General features: G+C 51.0%; 1 protein-coding gene across 2 annotated transcripts; it reads left to right on the forward strand.

The window, feature by feature from the left end:
• Positions 1-1745: 1745 nt before the first annotated feature.
• Positions 1746-17426, forward strand: c4b (complement C4B (Chido/Rodgers blood group)). Of its 2 annotated transcripts, XM_086155079.1 has the most exons (40): positions 1748-1862; positions 3268-3457; positions 3524-3698; positions 3779-3849; positions 3940-4028; positions 4113-4195; positions 4270-4357; positions 4732-4994; positions 5071-5183; positions 5264-5422; positions 5496-5663; positions 5745-5936; positions 6113-6256; positions 6332-6455; positions 7543-7608; positions 7681-7887; positions 8506-8620; positions 8699-8769; positions 8850-8989; positions 9072-9287; positions 9935-9989; positions 10072-10161; positions 10236-10442; positions 11009-11090; positions 11187-11379; positions 11534-11629; positions 12575-12734; positions 12824-13011; positions 13105-13263; positions 13335-13394; positions 13463-13553; positions 14023-14176; positions 14276-14363; positions 15003-15077; positions 15146-15248; positions 15329-15418; positions 16046-16144; positions 16241-16324; positions 16400-16532; positions 17156-17426. In XM_086155079.1, exons 1-40 carry the CDS (start codon positions 1798-1800, stop codon positions 17295-17297), a joined length of 5088 nt encoding a protein of 1695 aa, XP_086011205.1. In that variant the 5' UTR covers positions 1748-1797; the 3' UTR covers positions 17298-17426. The 2 variants fall into 2 exon arrangements, 1 of the variants encoding a protein (XP_086011205.1); XR_015106798.1 differs by lacking the exons at positions 15003-15077; positions 15146-15248; positions 15329-15418 and having other exon boundaries at positions 1746-1862.
• The last annotated feature ends 765 nt before the right edge of the window (positions 17427-18191 follow it).

Here is an 18191-nt window from a genome sequence, read left to right on the forward strand (position 1 = left end):
CCAACAAGTAACACTGAGTCCAAGCTTTTCCTTTGTTTTAGCGTCAACGGGAAATGGTAAACAATACAAATCTTTCCATGTCATCAACTGTTCCTTTAAAAAATATACATGCACTTTCTGCGCATTTTGCACCGGCCGTGGCGAGTCTGATGGTGGCGCTGAAAGACGGCGAGCAGCTTCAGCATCGGTTCGTATCGACCTCAACCAACAAACGAGAAAGGGTCCATTTTTCTTGGACGACCCAACGCTCCAAGCCCATTTTTCTTTTTGACGGTGGCTGTTGATGGTAAATTTCTAACAATAAATAAAAATACTACTTACAGACCCAGAAACCACATTGCTGCCCTCTACGGCAAAAGAAGTTCATGATTTTTTTTTGTATTTTTTCAAACCGTGGATTCATTCCACGGGCCGGATCGGACCCCGAGCCGGGCCGGTACCGGCCCGCGGGCCGGACGTTTGACACCCCCGGGTTAGATGGACGAGGTGGACTTGCTGCGGTGACCTCTGAAGGGGGAAACCAGGAGGAAAAGAAGAAGATCCGTCCACCAAGGGACATTTATTTCTTCTAATTTCTTCATCACTCATGATGTCCTTGCACTTGAACATATGGAGATCAGTCAACCGTTCCTCCACCACTTATCCTGCGCTGGGGGGGCGGAGCCTATGCCTGCTGTGATTGGGCGAGAGGCGGCGGCGTTCAGACCTACTTTTCCTTCACAACACATGTGGACAAACGGTCGTTTCACTCTCGAATTCAAACGTCCGGACATTTCAGGGTCTCCGGTGAAACTCCTGAGCGTTTGGACAGCAGAGCCCAGAGGAACCCCAAGCAGACCAGGGGGATCCAACCAGGGACCTTCAGGCCGCGAGAAGCTCCAACCACCTCTTTTAATCATTACTGCTTCCTCAGCAAAGTTCACTAAAAATACAATCAAGAATTTTTCTGAATATAAAGAAAATGGGACTCCCCAAAAACTCGTGGGACTCAGGTTTGTGTGAAAAGAGGTCAAGAAGGAGACTCTAAATGGCAGAAGACAACCAAGCAAAGAACAAAGAGACATTTCTCTGACAAGCTTTAATCCGAATATTTCCCGTTGTGATACATTTATTGGCTCCATTCTCTGCCACCCTCACAAAACACAACATTTTGAAATGTCCACCACAGGTGGGTAAGTAAATAAATACACGATAAGACCCACTGGTGAACACACACACATTGATTATTTTAAAGTTTCTAAGTAAATATGAGATCTATAAGAGGGGACATCCTGCATGGAACGGCGAGAGGACTTGCGAAACTCTGGAAATCATGTGCGGGAACAAGAGGTTGCAAATTTTAAAAATAAATCATTTTAGCACAAGCCCCGAAATGGACTTCTCAGAAACCACATGATTTGGGGGAAATGTGTCCGTGGAGGCGAGCTGCGAAATGGAAACCTAAGCTTCGCGCTTCCCCCCGTTGGCAGCGAGCTCAATTATCCAGTGTTTATCACCTCAATACTGAATAAACTTTGAAGGACTTTGGATTGACTCTGTTTGAAAAATAAACTTCAATCTCTGGAGGAGCAACAGGCACCTTTGCACATGTGGACTCTCAGGTTTAATCTGGCGTTAGGAGGAACTCTCCCCGGTTATTGCACCACCGACCGCTGGAGAAACTCTGGTTTCAAACGGGTCTGCAGAGGAACAAAACAGGGAGGGAATTCAGCCGGATTGAGAAATACAGGGGCGGATGACTCATAAAACCTTTTGCGGAGCTTCTGTCCGAGCAGACGGGGCAGAAGAGGCTGCACCATGAAGTGGCACATCCTCCTGACGTTCCTCCTGACGGAGGGCTTGGAAGCCCAAGCGGAGGACAGGTAGGAAGCGTCCGCGGCAGAAGTCAAATACGACTTTCCGATGCTTTCGTTAGCATCTCTGCACGTGTGGCTTTAGTACAGGGGTGTCAAACGTACGGCCCGCGGGCCGGAAGCGGCCCGGCCGGGGGTCCGATTCGGCCCGTGGAATAAATCTACAATTTGAAATCTTCTTCTTCTTCTTCTTCTTTCGGCTTTTCCCTTCAGGTGTCGCCACAGCGAGTCCACTTCCTCCATCTAACCCTCTTCTCTGGATCCTCCTCTCTCACACCAACTACCTTCATATCTTCTCTCACGACGTCCATAAATCTTCTCTTTGGTCTTCCTCTAGACCTCTTGCCTGGCAGCTCCAATTCCAGCATCCGTCTACCAATATATTCTCTATCCCTCCTCTGTCCATGACCCAACCATCTCAGTCTGGCTTCTCTGACCTTCTCTCCAAAACATCTAACATGTGCCGTTCCTCTGATAGACTCATTCCTGATCCTCTCCATCCTGGTTACTCCCAAAGAGAACCTCAACATCTTCATCTCTGCAACCTCTAGTTCTGCCTGCTGTCTTTTGGTCATTGGAACGGTTTCTAGTCCAAACATCATCGCTGGTCTCTACAATTTGAAATGATACATAAAAATCATGAACTACTTTTTTTTCAAATGAAAATGCACTTATTGTATTGTCTGCTAGGGCTGTTTTAGTCGGTGTTAGCAGCGCGGCACAACACTGTGTGTGCAGATGGCAGCAACATGGCTTCCGGGTCCGTACATAGCAGTTTGACTTCTTGTTTGAAATGCACCTCCTTTTCCATCGGCCCCGAAATCCTCATCGGTAAAACGTCGTCGTCAAAAAAGAGAAATGTGGACACGGAGTGGAGGGTTGTCCAAGAAAAATGGACCACTTCTTATTTGTTGGTTGAGGTTAATAAGAAACCTGGCTGTGGATGCAGGGAGTTTCAGTGCCACGATGAGACTCGTAGCGAAAAATACAACAAAGTGAACGGAGAAGTGAGAAGGCAGAACTGAGGCTTGTTAAAATTCTGCTTGCTTTTCTTCTTGAATCTCAGGATGTTGGTCATGTATTTTTATAAAGGAACAGTTGATTCCTTGACAATAAGAATATGAATAACTTTATTCATCCCGAAGGAAATTGTTGTGCCAGAGTTTCAAGTAAAACATAACAATAATAAATAATAGTAGGAAATTGTATAAACAGTAAAAAAAAAAAGGAGGGAGAATAAGAAATACAAATAAAACTATAAAGTGTCAAAGTCATGGCTATAAAGTGTTTTAAGGTCTTAAAAAGTACAAAGATTTGAGGATTCCCAAACAAAATCAGTTTGACAGCCCTGCTTTAGAAGATGCTGCGCGTGCAAAGGAAGCACTTACTGCTAACATCTGATGTTTCCGCTCAGGTTCTTCATCACGGCTCCGAGCGTGTTCCACCTCGGCGTCAAGGAGAAGGTTTTGGTCCAGATGGAGGACTGTCCGTCCGGTAAACCCATCAGACTTTACTTGGAACACGAGATCAGCGGTTCCAGGTTGTCCGAGGAGCGAACGGCTCGCTGCGCCGAGGAGGGCGCCGTCCAAACGGTGGAGCTCCAGGTGAGTAGAACGCTGTGGTTTCCACATCGGACCGGGACGTCCCTCAAGCGGACCTTCTCTCTGCAGGTGGACGAGGGAAAACTGTCCTTACTGCCCAAGGCCAAACGTGGAAGTTACCTCCTTTTGGTGGCGCAGACGTCCGGCAGCAAAGCCAGGAAGAGCACCAGGGTCTTCTTATCGGAGCACAGGGGCCACATCTTCATCCAGACCGACCAGCCTCTCTACAACCCAACGCAGACAGGTGACCACGAACCAAGCCCTGGACAAAGTTCACGACGATAACCTTTTAAGCCACTACATGTTTGTCGTCTCTCCTGCCAGTCAAGTACCGGATATTCACCTTGGACCGAGGATACAGACCCCATAAAAACACAGTCCACATCACGGTGCAGGTGTGTAGACCGATGCCATCAGGGGTAAAGGTAGAAGTTAAATGTGCAAATAAATGATGTTTGAGGTTGGCCACCGCCATCTGGCTGTAGAACGCTGCCGGGAGCAAAATCTTGAAGGAGCTGAAAACGTCCATAGACGGGATCGTCCGTGGCCATTTCCTGATTCCGGACGTCTCCAAGTACGTTGCGTAAGATCTGCAGTAGCTTCTGAGTCATGTTTTGGGAAAGACAGCGGATAGAACTTCTGCCTTTCGCTCGCAAAGAACTGGGATGTGGAAGATCATCGCACACTACGACGGTGACCAAAGAAGCCAGGCGACCAGAGAGTTTAAAGTCCAGAAGTTTGGTGAGCTGTTCGTCCCACCGTCTGTTTCACACGGCACCCTTTTTACCAAAAACTCTGTCGTCGTCGCTCCACAGTCCTACCGAGTTTCCTGGTGGAGGTCAAAACGGACGCCAGCTATGTTCTGCTGGATGCCAAGGAGCTGAAATTCACCATCTCGGCGGGGTAAGTGTGGATTCCAGCCGTCATTGCCGAGGCTTAAACGTGGACTCCGGCCTCCTTTGTCGCAGTTTAAAATGGTGGAAGCGGCCGGCCTTGAAGACAGAGCAGAAAACACACAAACAAATAAATCAAACATTGTGCTTTTTGACCGAACTTACTTCCCGCTAGCTCGGTCTGCTCCCTGAATCACTTTCGTGACATCCATCCCTTCCGAAGATGCCGTCACAAATCCCTTCATCTGAGTTGAATATATAGCAAATGTAGCTACGTGTAAATCGACGGTTCTTGAGGCCAACAGGAGCTTGATGGGTTCAAGGTGGCCACTCCGAGTCAGGATTTTCAACATGAGATACTTCTGTTCTTTTTCCGTGGGTTAGGTACTCCTTTGGGGAGAAGGTCCAAGGGTCGTACCACTCTTATTTTGGAGTGGTCGGGAGCTCTCGGAACATGGCCACGAGGGTGAACCTCGACATCTTCAAGGGTCTGGAGCTGACCGGCTCGGTGAACGACGGCAGCGCGGTGGTTTCCCTTCCGATGGCCCGGCTCAGCGCACATCTCGCATCTCTGAACCAGACGCTCCCGGATCTGGAGCGACACGGCGCGAACGTCCGATTCAGGGTGTTCGTGACCGACGGCCAGAGTGAGGGACCTCCCTTCTGCGAGGACTTCTTCTGAGAATATTCGCGTGGAGTTAATGGTTTGTTTTGGTGCCGCAGGTGGTGAAGTTCAGGAGAAGGAGGTTCTCCTCCCGCTCACCTCCCACAGATACAGGATAGATCTTTCCCAAACCCGCTCGCACTTCCTCCCCGGATATCCCTTCAGCGTGGTGGTAAATCTGCATCGAGCACGCGCAAGGCACCGTCCGACCGATGCCGTTATTTACACGCTAAACGTGTCGCTTGCCATCAGGCGTTCGTGCGTCATCTGGACGGCTCTCCGGCTGCCGGCGTCCCGGTGAAGATTAAGGTTCCCGGATCCGTGAAGGAGGAGTGGCAGGACGCCACCAACCACGACGGCGCCGTGACCTACATGTTCAACATCCAAGACGCGGCAGAGATAACCATCGAGGTCAGTCGGGTTCTCCGGGACGGGTCGACAGAAGGCGGTTCGGCGTTGGCTCACCTCCTCCCGCCGCCGACAGGCAACGGCGGACAACAGGAAGGAGCAGAAGACCATCGCGCGAGCTTCGTCTCCAAGCGGCAGCTTCCTCTACATGACGCTGTTGAACAAGATCTACTCTGTGAATGAGGTGGTCGGGGTGACATTCAGCACGCTCAATGCGCCCACCAGCGGGCGCCTCTACTACATGGTGAGGAACATCTGGCAACGGACGAGGACGGCCAGACCTTCAACGGAAGACCGGCTTTCCCACGTCTTTTCTCCTCCCCAGGTCCTGAGCCGAGGGGTCCTGGTCAAAACCGGCTCCTACAACCTGGGCTTCTCCGTCAGGGGGGACATCCGGGTCACGTCCGACATGGTCCCGTCCTTCCGCGTGATTGGCTACTACTACAACCAGGGCGGCGAGATCATCGCCGACTCGGTGTGGATCGATGTCAGGGATGAGTGCCAGGCGAAGGTCAGGGTAGGTAAACGCTGCGGGTAACAACCAAGATCTGGCAAGAGGCCGGCTCGCTGAAGCTCCTGTGGACTCCACCATACATCATTGGATGGATCGATAGATAGCGGCCAATGAGAACCTGCCTTTGGATCCGATGCTCGTGGTTCACAGGTCTCCGTTTCTTCACGTTTTCCGTCGAGGTGGAGCCGAAGGGGTCCTCCAGACCCGGAAAGCAGATGGACCTGCTGCTTGAGGTGCCGGGTCAGAGGGCCAGGGTGGCTTTCCTGGTGGTGGACAAGGCTTTCTACGGACTCCACGTGGACAACAAGCTCACCGACAGAGAAGTAACCGTTTCACTGCCGTTCCTGAGACTTGACCCGGAAACATCTCCTCGACGTCACCGTCTTCTCCTCCCCCAGGTGTTCTCTTCGATGCAGAACAACGACCTCGGCTGCTCGTACGGTGGAGGATCCAACCAGGCGGCCGTCCTGACCGACGCCGGACTCTCTTTCCTCACCCATTCCCAGTCGGAATGGAGAAGAAGTACAGCATTTCATTGATTCCTACTTGAGTTGAGAAGAAGAAGAAGTAGAGGAGGGAGAGTTGGAGGCAGCAGAGATATGAAAAATGTGGAGGTTCCTCTTTGGAGGGATGAGTCCATCAGAGGGACAGCACATGTTAGATATTCTGGAGATAAAGTTCCTGAGATGGTTTGGGTGAGATGGGTTAGGGAAGATCTGGGTCGAAACCTGCTGAGGTTGGAGGACGTCTGGAGGAAGACCAGAGAGTGTATGGATGGAGGGAAAGAGGACAGGAAGTCTGCTGGTGTGAGAGGAGAAGATCAGGAGAACATGGTTAGATGGAGGAGGTCCAGATGAAAGTAGAAGAAAAGTAACGATGCCGATTTCCACAATTAAAAAGATCATTAGATGGTGTTACCGTGATTTCCGGACTATTGGGCGCACCTGAATATAAGCCGCACCGGCAAGCCGATCGCTATCTTGGTCTTCCTCCTGCGCCCTAAAACCGTCGAAGTCGTCTTCTTCGGTGTCGCAGTCGAACGGACTCAGAATTTCATCGGTTGATGTGACGAGTATAAATGTTTTCGCAGCGTGAAGCTCGTCAGCCGCCGCCCCCAAAAAGTCCATATATGAGGCATATTGTTGTTTAAGTCAAAAAAAGTCGCAGCTTATCGTCCGGAAATTATGGTAAACATTCTCTCCTCATTGGATGATTCTTCTGCTTTGTCTTCAGGAAACACAGCCAATCATCTGCCACCATCTGACCCTCTCCTCTCACACCAGCCCACTTCCTGTCCTCTCCATCTCCATCCTTGAACCTCCTCTCTGGTCACCTTCCCTCCTCTGTCCACATCCAAACTATCTCCAGGAACATCTAACATGCGTTGTCCCTCTGATGGACACATTCCTGATCCTTTCCATCTTTGTCGCTCCTAAAGAGGAACCTCCACATCTTCACCTCTGCCAAACCAGATTCCTAACCAGTCAGTCAGACTTGCGGTTTAATCTTCACGAGATGCTACAGACGCTTTAATGCTCATGGAGATGAAGCCGCAGAAAATAAGATCCGGTGAAGTTGTTTCTTTGGTTATTGACAAACTTCTCTCCAGGTGTTCAGTGCGAGACGCGGCGACAGCGACGCTCCATAGACCTGGAGCAGGAATTGACAACCTTGAGTAAGATCTGAGCGTCCACCTCCATCTGAAACCGTGTGGATTTGGCGCGAACACGTGTCTTCTCCTTCCCAGAGTACAACTTTACCGACGAGCACCTGCAAGAGTGCTGCGTCCGCGGGTTTTCCGTCATACCCATGAAGCGGACGTGCTCGGAGAGGGCTCGCAGGGTCTCCATGGTGGACCCGGTCTGCGAGGAGGTCTTCTTGAGCTGCTGCCAGGAAGGAGAGGCCTTGAGGGAAAAAAAGAGACAAGAAGATGCCAAGAAGGGATACGCCAGAAGTGAGTTGCCCGTTTGATGAGCGCCATCACTACGGCGGCACCTTGAGATACCGATCACTGGATATACGAATTTTTTGAGATACGAAGAGAGCAAATTTTATCCTTGAAATACAAAAAAATGTCACGATGCCAATACAAGAGCGAGAAAATCAACGCAATCCGATCTCTTGTGTGGCATCGTTTTATATCTTTTTTGACTACGTGTGACGATATGGCACGTGAATAAAACAGCAATGCGTCCACGACATGTCGCATCCGAAAATAAGGAACGTATAAAGGCTACGAAGGCTTCCGAGGGCGTTACTATTATGTGTCGCAAAAACGACATCTAGACACGACCGGATGGAAAAATGGCCTGCGATGTGGGTGAAGGAGAAGGAGATCGCTGGCTAGACCTTCTTTTTAGGGTTTTTCTATATTAATGTCCTTAATTTGTGAGTTTTTTGGGGCGTTTGGAACGAATTCATTTTTTCTCTGTTATTTTAAATGGGGAAAATTCATTTCAAATGAAAATAAACATACGAATCCACTTCCAATTAAATTGGTTTGTTAAGGGACGACTGAATATATTCATATAAAAGGAATCGAATGCAAACTTTTGTTTCTCTGAATCTTCAGCTGCAGATATCAGTGAGTTGGAGAGATTCCTGCTGGACAGCAGCGTGCAGTACACCCGCAGGTTTTTCCCGGAGAGCTTCGATTTCATCGATTTCGAAGTCAACGGACAAAAATTGTGAGACGTCCTCCTTCAGACCGGCTCGTTTGTTTTGGCCGGTTCTGCTTCTTTACGCTCTCGGATCTTCCACTCCAGGTACAAGATGAATCTGCCGGATTCCATCACCACATGGGAGATCCAGATCGTCACTTTGTCCGCAGCCACCGGTGAAAATGTTTTCCACGTCCGATGAAAACGGCTACCGGTTCGGCACCGGCTCTTTCCTCACTCCGGCGCTCTCTGGCAGGTTTCTGCGTGGTGAAGCCCACCGACGTGAACGTGGTCAAGGACGTATTCGTGTCCCTGTCGCTGCCGTACTCCGTGAAGAGGTACGAGCACCTGGCCGTCACGCCGGTTATCTACAATTTCGGCACGGACGACCTGCAGGTAACCCCGCGTCACCCGCTCATTCCCGATTGGTCCTTCCGGAGGGGTTTCCTGCGCTGACGCCGGGCGGTGGGTTGTTCAGGTGGCCATCCACATGGAGCAGACCAGAGGCCTGTGCTCGCCCGGCTCAGCGACCACCACCGCTTTTGTCAACATCACGCTGGAGACGGAGTCGTCCAAGGCCGTCGCTTTCACCGCCGTCCCCATGGTAACCGGCTTGATACCGATCAAAATCCGTCTCTACGACATGAAGAGGGACATCGGAATAGACGCCATCGAGAAGCCGCTGAATGTTTTGGTGAGTAAGGAGGACGTTGATCTGAGAATGAGAACAACTTTATTTATCCCGAAGGAGATTGTTGTGCCAGAGTTTCAAGCAAAAACATAACGGTAATAGATAATAGTAGGAAGGAGGGAGGATAAGAAATACAATGAAATATAAATTGTCTCAACTGTTAACGACAAAGATTTGAAGATTCCCTGCGGCTGAGGGAAGAGGAATTAAAAAGTCTGATAGCCCGTTATCTGATATCTGTTGCTCTTGGGTTTGTAATCGACGGGTGTTTTTGTCCGAATCCTCTCGTCGTGGCAACCGGACTTGAATGTCTTCACTTGAAGACGCCTCGGCCCTCGTCTTCATCAAATGAAGAAATTCGAGTCCGGTTGCCATGACGAGAAGATTTCGACAAGAATCCTCCACGACCCGGACGACTGAGAGCCTCCGCGGATCATAGACGAGTATCCACGGCAACCACGGAAGGCGCTCCGTGCGAACGCCAGCCGGCAGTAACGGCTCTTTGGGAAGATCTCCCTGCATTTACAACGGTCTAAAAATCGATGTTTTGGGTGATTTTCCGAACTCACTCGTGACACACTCCCCTGAGCGTTCATCGCACACGCACATCCGGATATCACACTCGTCCTTGCCTTTCTGTCACGTCGCAGGGGGAGGGGCTGGAGCAGTGGACCGAACTGGGTCCCCGTTTGTTCAAGTTAGATGGTGAGCAGCTTTGGTGGTCCATCATTCTTCACCCCACCTGCACCGCGGCTTGAATCTCCTTCTACATTTTCTTTACGAACAGGAAAAACCACAGAGACGGTACAACTCAGAACGGCTTTGCCTCCAAACGCCGTCCCCGATACCAGCGGCAATGTTTTCCTTTCCCTGGAGGGTACGTGAAGACGAGTCGCCGGACAGACGGCCCCTCGATGCCCCTCTTACCTTCTCAATGTTCTCACCTGACAGGGGACGGCTTTGGCAAGTCGTACGCCCGAAACCTGCTCAACCCCGAGAAGGTGGCCGCGATGATAACCTTCTACAAAGGCTGCTTGGAGCAGACCATGACTCGACTGGCTCCCACCACCCTGGCCGTCCGCTACCTCGACCTGAGCGAGCAGTGGTTTGACCTGCCGACCGGTTCCAGGGACGCCGCCCTGGAGAAGATTGAGAACGGTAGGAACCTCGCCATGCCATCCGGCGATGTGTGCGCAGTCTTGCGGGGTCAAGAAGGAGTGTATTGCAGCCAAAGGTGTGCAGGTCTTTGGAGTTGTCCTCGAGAAGACGGAATCCAAGTATCGCATCCCGAAACCATTCCTGAAAGAAAGCCTTTCAGAAATGGTTTGCCCGGAAGACACGAGCGAACACGTTTTTGAGAGCTGGGCTTCAGCGGGTCGTTCCCAGGGGGAGGTTGCATCGTCGCGCTTCACCACAAGATGTCGCTAGAGTCCACAAACTGGACCTCAGGAGGGCCCGACGGTATTCGGCTCCTTTGTCGGGCGGCGGGTCCGATGCAGCCCTTGGCGGATGATATCTACAGCCTGATAGAACAAGGAATGTTTCATTGATATTAGCTTAGCATTTTGTCCCAAGTTGTATGCAGAGAAGTCCACCTCTCTGTGTGCAGGACCTCTTTCAAGGAGACAAACCAACAGTTTTCAGTGACCTCGCCTTCGCGGCCGAGATAAACAGGGTGACTGTGGCTCGGACACTTGGGTCTGAAAGGAACATTTTCTCTCCAGGGTTTCAGAGGATTTTCACCGGAGGCTTCAAGAAGCCCGATGGCTCGTACGGCGTGTGGTCCACCGTGCAATCTAGTACGTGGTAAGTATGTGCTTCGTGCTGCCGTGTTCGTTTAAAGTCACAAAAACAACCGTAAGTGAGCCTCACCATGCCTTCTTCACCTTGTCTTCTCTTGAGGGTGACCGCCCTGGTGGTGAAGGTGCTGTCTTTGGTTGCCGACCGTCAGGCCGTGGTCGTGGGGGAGACGGGCAGGGAGGCGAAGGCCCTCGATCACAATGAAATCAGACATTCGGTTTCGTACTTGCTCACCGTGCAGAACAGTGACGGCTCCTTCGGCGACCTTCAGCCGGTGCTCCACAGAGGCGTGCTGGTAACCTTCCTCCCCGATACACAATCTTCTGGTGACAATAACAAACAGAAAAGCAGCTCTTGTCGCTGTTTTTAGCGCTGGCTGTAAAGATAGAGTGGGGAAAATCCTGCAGGCGATACCTTTAACTCGGTTTTCGTCCCAAATGTAACTACAGAGCAGAGAAAACCAGGTGTCGTCCATGACGTCTTTCATCGTTCTGGCACTGCACCGATCCCTCCTGTTCCTGGACAGCCAAAGCCGGAGTGAAGCGGTAGGAACACAAAAAAAGGGGGAATCCTTCCTCTTCTTTCAAATCCTCCTCTTCTGCTTCCACATTGAAAGATGTCCTCAGAGACATACAGCGGTAAAACTGCATCCTCAGTCCTCTGGACCTTCAAAGTGCACCTCCAGACAACGCAGAGCTGAACCGACCATCTGTGTGAACCATGCGTACACAAATATGGGGAGGTTCTTGAAAGTTTGTGCGTTTCTTGCCAAAGTGAGACACAGATTTAATGTGATGATGGTGAGCAACGTCCTCATTTGTCCTGACACGTTCTTCCGAAGCTCTGGGATGAGTGAAGATGTTGGGTTTGCATTGGTTTTCACCGGACCATCAAGCATGTTCTTCAGCTGACCTGCTCTTTGTCCAAAACACTACAGTTGAGCCGCAGTGCCGGTTCGTAGCATCCATGAGGATCCAAGGAATTTCAAACTTTAAACTTGTTGATCAGCAAAGGCGCTGGTCAGATCAGCTCTGCAGCAGAGCATGGATGGAGAAGAAAACACTGTTTGTTTGTTTGTTTGTTTGTTATGGAGCTGCAGTTTGATTAGGATCATCATGGCATTTAAAAGATTGGAAGATACAGTGAAAGAAGTCATTTTCCTAATCGTATTACGTGATATGTTTTGATCGATTATGTTGTAAGGAGGCTTTATTTATACCAGTATTTTATTCCAGAGATTTTATTTAAAAGATGCCTTGCTACATAATAGCGCCTGCTGAAGAATCTCTCAGAATTTGACTTTTTGTCTTTGGTCATGTAGACTAACAGACCGATAGGATAGAATAGCCTGAAAGAAATAGAAAGTATCAATGAACAATCACGAGTGCCCTCCATTTTGAAAATCCCAAAATGGCCACCCTGTGAAATGTAATATCTCTACATGCCTGATGTGACAGCGTTCCTTCCTTTTTCCTCGCACTTCTCTTCAGGAATCGAGCATTTCACGAGCGACGTCGTACCTCCTCTCTAACTATGACGCTCTCACTCATCCCTACGCCGTTGCCATCACAGCTTACTGCCTCACGGCGTGTCAGCCGGAGAGCAGCGACCTTTCGGTGGTCTGGGACAAGCTGGCGGCAATCATGGAAGGCACGTTGGCGGCGGCGTTCGGGACGTGGCAACTTCATTGACATGATACCGCAAGTGGAACGTGCATTGTTTTTCTTCTCTACTTCCAGGCAAAATTGATTGTGATGAGTGGAGGTCTACGGGCAACTCAAAGTCCAAGGCGGAAGCCATCGCCGTGGAGACGGCGGCGTACGCCCTCCTGACCGCCGCCACACTGGGAAAGAGTGACTGGGCGGACAATGCAGCTTGCTGGCTCACCACCCAGGAAAGCTACCTGGGAGGCTACAGGTCCACGCAGGTGAGTGTCGGCAAGGGACTGGTTCTGTCCGATCTGGGCGTGCTGATTGGCTCGTCGGCTCCTTGTCCCGTCGCCTTCCGACGGCACGTCTAGGACACCATCATGGCGCTGGAAGCCCTGGCCGAATACGAGCTGAAGAGACCTCAGAGGCCTGAAACCAGCGCAGTCGCGGAGTTGTCTACCCCGGGAAGGAGGAACATCATACGGCTTTCTTTGGAGAACAATATGGAGAAGGTGGAAACAGACCTGAAGGTACCGCAAGACGCAGCAGTCACATCCAAACACCGGGATCCGTTTTTAACCCCGGACGTCTCTGATCGCAGACGTTCGTCGGCAACGATGTGTTGATGCATTTGAGCGGAAAAGGCGACGTCAAGATGAAGGTAGGTCCGATCGAGGCGCACGATTCGGAAATCTCTGGCGCGGAGAAATGATGGACTCGCTTCGGCAGCTGGTCATGGCCTTCCATGTTCTGGAGCCCACCGACGCCTGCCAGGAGCTGTCCATCGATGTCAGAGTGGAGGGGAAGGTGAAGTACACAGGTGAGCTCTGGTGAAACCACAGTGGCCCTCATTCATGTACCGACGAAAGCGGAACGTACCACCGAACGCAGGATCCCGTCCAATCCCGAGGTTGCCGGTTCGATCCGAGACCCCTCCTGTCTGCAAGACACCAACCCCCGAGTTGCTGGTCCAGTTAGCACCATCTGTGGTTTTTAAATCGAGAAAAACATCAAGTAAAAGCACAAACAGGACCGGTCTGGGATCAACGTGGGCGATCTTCTGCTCGACGGGTTGGGGTAGAAAGAGTCCGATGGAGACAGAGGTGGAATGAGGTTCAGGAGGAACGGGCACAATGATCTACTACTGCTAACACCGTAGTGCTAACAGTTGCATGCTAATAGCTGGAGACAGTAAGAGATTCAACATTCAGAAACACGAGGGTGAATCATGTCCTCCATGATGCCAATGTTCTGAAGATCTTTGTGTGCTCACACGTTTGTCACCGCAGCCAAGATCATCGAAAACTACGAGTATTACGAGTACGAGGACGAGGAGGTGCAGTCGGACGCGACTCTGGGGCAGGTGAACTCTCACGTGCGAAAGAGGAGGGACGCTGAAGATACAAAACCAAATATGATGGTCACCTATCACGTCTGCGTCAGGTGGGTCACAACCTCAGCAGGTTCTCCTCTTCACGAGCTGTTGGGATGATGACTTCTCTGCCTCCGTGTGAGAAACTGTGTTCCTGCTTCTACTCGCAGTCGAAAGAAAAGCAACCTCACCGGAATGGCCATCGCCGACATCACCCTTCTGAGTGGATTCGTGCCGATCGTCGAAGACCTGGAGAGCGTAAGCAGCTCCTCTTCTTCAGCATTATCCTCCAAACACAGCAACTTCCCTGGAGAGCTTGCTCCTTTATTTAACGTCCTGCAAGGGAATCCCCGGGTTCCCCTCGCTGGTGAGTGCAGGTAGAGTGTTCTAGTGGACTTGAAGAACACCAAAGCTCCACCCAACCCAACGAGCTGGTGCGCCTCACCAGCGAAGCATTTGAAGACGGTGCTTGACAAGGCTTGCATGGACCGAACATCTCCGTAGTCCCAGACTGGCACTGTGGTCACAGCTACTGGACTCCTTTTGGACCAAAAAGAAAGGCAGGATTTAATCCAGGGTTTGGGATAGTGGAAGAAGCTGAGGTTGGAGATGCCGGGCAGGAGACCCGGTGGGAAAGACGACATGATGTTAGTTGGTGTGCAAGATGGAAGAGGAGGTTGACCGGTTGTTGGGACCCCTGAGGGGAGCAGCCCAAAAAGAAGATCTCAATGTTGATGCAGACCACGTCTGGAACCCTTGGACATGAAGAGAAGACTCTTGAATCCCCTGCCATCTATGGGCTTTGGAGCAGAGGGTTCATTCCTTCGCTCGTCGTGACCGGATGAGGCCGGCTCACCGATAAACAGCGACAATTAACTCGCAATCGTCTCTTCGCAGCTCAAACTTCTGCCAGAGCAGTACATTTCTCACTACGAGGTGTCTTCGGGCAAAGTGGGGCTCTACTTCAATAAGGTACGGCCAAACTTCATGATGGTTCGTGCCAAATATCCAGAACTAAAGGGTGTCTTTTGTAACCGCAGATCCTGGAAGAAGAGGAATGCATTAGTTTTAATGCGAAGCAAATAGTGCCGATCGATCTTCTCCAGCCGGCTCCGGCGACCTTCTACGATTACTACGAGCCAAGTGAGGATTTGTTCGTATTTGTCTGGATTTCGAAGGGACTGGAAGGACAACCAGGGATTGAGATATGCTTTTCCCCGCAGACAGAAAGTGCACTGTCTTCTACTCTGCGCCCAAGAGGAACGACATGGTGGCGACGCTGTGTTCTGAGGAAGTGTGCCAGTGTGCAGAACGTAAGCCCTTCCTCTCAGAGCTTCTCCAAGTCACTTAAGGGCTGATGTCAGCTGGGCAGAAGGTGGGGTGACCTTCCTGGGTTGGGGGTGAGATCCTGGTGACCCAAAGAACCAGAACATGTATACAAGCGTCCGAAACTAGTTTCCTCCTCAGGGTGTCTGGGCTCCTTCTTGGAGATAGGGGTGAAGGGCTTGGTCCTCCAGGAGGGGCTCAGAGTAGAGGCGTCACTTCTCATCACCCAGAAGAGCCAGATGAGGAGGTTCCATCTGGTCAGGACACCTGGCCCAGGGGAAGACCCGGGACTTTCTGGAAGGACCGTGTCTCTGGGCTGGACTGTGAACGCCCAGGGATTTCCCCCTAGATGTTTCCCGCTGGACTACAATGATGGATCATCCCGGAGAACAGGCAGAAGATGGATGGATAGTTGGAACCGATACGGTGTTGTTGAGCAGGCTCACATTAGGATCGAGGATTGAATGGATTCAAATCATTGTTGCACATTTTCATCACCTAAAACCCCCAAAGTGCACAAACAAGGCTCCGTTCTGAAGATACTGCGATCATCCTCTCCTCCCTGACCTTAACCGACATGTACTCATGAAGCTTCATGTCCATCTGCTCTCCAGGTCCCTGCCACAAACAACAAAACACATTCCAAGAAAACCGGAAGATCTCCAAGAACGACCGCATAGAACACGCCTGCTTCTACCCCATGGCAGATTACGGTCGGTACCAGGAGGACCTGTTGTAGAACATCTGTGCGGCCACTCTTGAGCCCCTGGCGATGGTCGATTGTTAAAACGTACTTTGTGTCATCCCAGCGTACATCGTTGAAGTTTTCAATACTTCTCAGAAGAGCAACTTTGACATGTACGAGACGAAGGTGATCGACGTCCTCAAACAACGTGAGTGAACCCCGTCCGTGCACCTCCGACTCGGACCGGGACCTCGGCATGAAGCTGCCACGCTCTCGCCCGCAGACGGAGATCTGCAGGTCAAGGTCGACTCCGTCCGGCTGTTTGCAAAGAGGCGCCATTGCAAGGGGCAACTGGAGGTGGGGAAGGTGTACCTCATCATGGGCAAGGACGGCACCACCAAGGACTCCAACGGACGGTATGTATATTTACCCAGCGGCGATGTAGGCCGAGAGGGTTCACCGGGTTCTAGCTCGAGAACTGACCACCATGGAAAGCAAATGAGAGGAAGGGAAAAGTTCACCTCACGCCTGGTGAGCATGCAGCAGGTCAGTTGGAGGCCTTCTACTAAAAACTAATTCATTCATCATCTACGGAGCTTATCCCGCACCGAGGGTTACGGGGGCCCAAAGCCCACCGTAGATATCATTGGCCGAGAGGTGAGGTTCATCCTGGGCATCATTTTGAGGCGTCCAACCATTGACCTGTCACACAGAGGTGTAGAACCTCATCCACAAGGAGCCGATGTAGGGTCTCCAATGAACCTCCTGTATGTTTTTGGGCTGTGGGAGGAACCCGGAGGAACCCCAAGCAGACATGGGGAGAACATGAATCCCTGTGGGAATCCAACCAGGGACCTTCTGGCTGTAGCGGTAGCGCTGAGCCTCCCGCTTTATTAATGTATCTGTTGTTACCAAACGGCTAACAGTATTAGCGGTGAAAGTATTCCCATCCAGATTCATCCAAGCAGGAGGACGACAACATTTAGATTCATCCGCAGTCACCAAACCTGCGAACTCACCCCTGCGGTCTCTTTCAAAGGATGCAGTATCTCTTGGAGTCGAACACCTGGGTGGAGAGAAAGCCCTCCAGGACGGACTGTACGAAGACGGCCAACAGAGCCGCCTGCAAAGGCTTCAGGGACTTCGAATTTGACTACAAGACCAACAGCTGCAGGCAGTGAACCTCCCTGAGAGATCTTCATCACGAGAGATCTTCATCACTGAGAGATCTTCATCACGGCTTTTTAATCATTAACCCTTTTCATGTCTGATACGCAACTGCATCCAAATAAAAACCTGTTAAAGCTGCAGCGCCAGCGTTTCTGTGTTTCCACCGTCGGACGCAGCCAGATGCGTGAAAACCCGTCTGCAGATCCTCCCTCCAGGTCCTTCCATACCGGAGGGGGGGTCAGTGCGGTGAAGCTTTCCAGCTGGAGATATTTTTTTTAGTTTTTTTTTTCTTTTACTGGAAGCAAAGAACCTGAGAGGGGTCTCTGTGCTCGACACAATCCCCCCCTCAAAGTCAACCCTCCCAACACACACACACACACACACACACACACACACACACACACCTTAACATCTGCTGGGTGATGAAGAACGACCGAGCCTTCAACTCAGAAGGTCTTCCTGTGAATGGGAATGCTTCTTCTTGTTTCGGGGTCCACGTCTCCGACGTACCTTCTCCGATTCTGCCGGTGTCTGCGATGAAATTATATTTTTTAAAATATATGTATTCTAACCGCAAGGGCTGCAGAGAACGGGAACGGGAGATGGTTCGAGGAGGAGGAGGAGGAGGAGGAGCTCTCTGGGCGGAGAGGTGAGGAACAAGCGAGGGCTTATGTGTTTATATTATTCTAATCTGCGAGGCCCACTCCAATGTAAGCAACACGGGAGTGCTGAGCGTCACTTCAATCGCAGCCGGATCAATGGCCGCACTGTTCCTGCCTTTCGCCGCTGGACATTTCATCGAATCCGAAGCGCTGAAGAGTAAATAAATACGCCAGGTTGAGAATCGTACTTTTTTTTTTCCCCCCTCATCGCAGCGCTACTTAGCGCCGTGCAGGCATTTAAAC

The sequence above is a fragment of the Fistularia commersonii genome, chromosome 11 (genome assembly GCF_037954325.1).
Source record: "Fistularia commersonii isolate RoL2024-O1a breed Wild chromosome 11, RoL_Fcom_v1.0, whole genome shotgun sequence".
NCBI classification, from domain to species: Eukaryota; Metazoa; Chordata; class Actinopteri; order Syngnathiformes; family Fistulariidae; genus Fistularia; species Fistularia commersonii.

Coding starts and splice junctions, on each gene's coding strand:
- c4b (XM_086155079.1), top strand. CDS start 1,798: ATGAAGTGGCACATCCTCCTGACGTTCCTCCTGACGGAGGGCTTGGAA. Junction 6,456..7,542: donor CCAGTCGGAATGGAGAAGAA/GTACAGCATTTC, acceptor ACTTCTCTCCAG/GTGTTCAGTGCGAGACGCGG. Junction 16,533..17,155: donor ACCAAGGACTCCAACGGACG/GTATGTATATTT, acceptor TCTCTTTCAAAG/GATGCAGTATCTCTTGGAGT.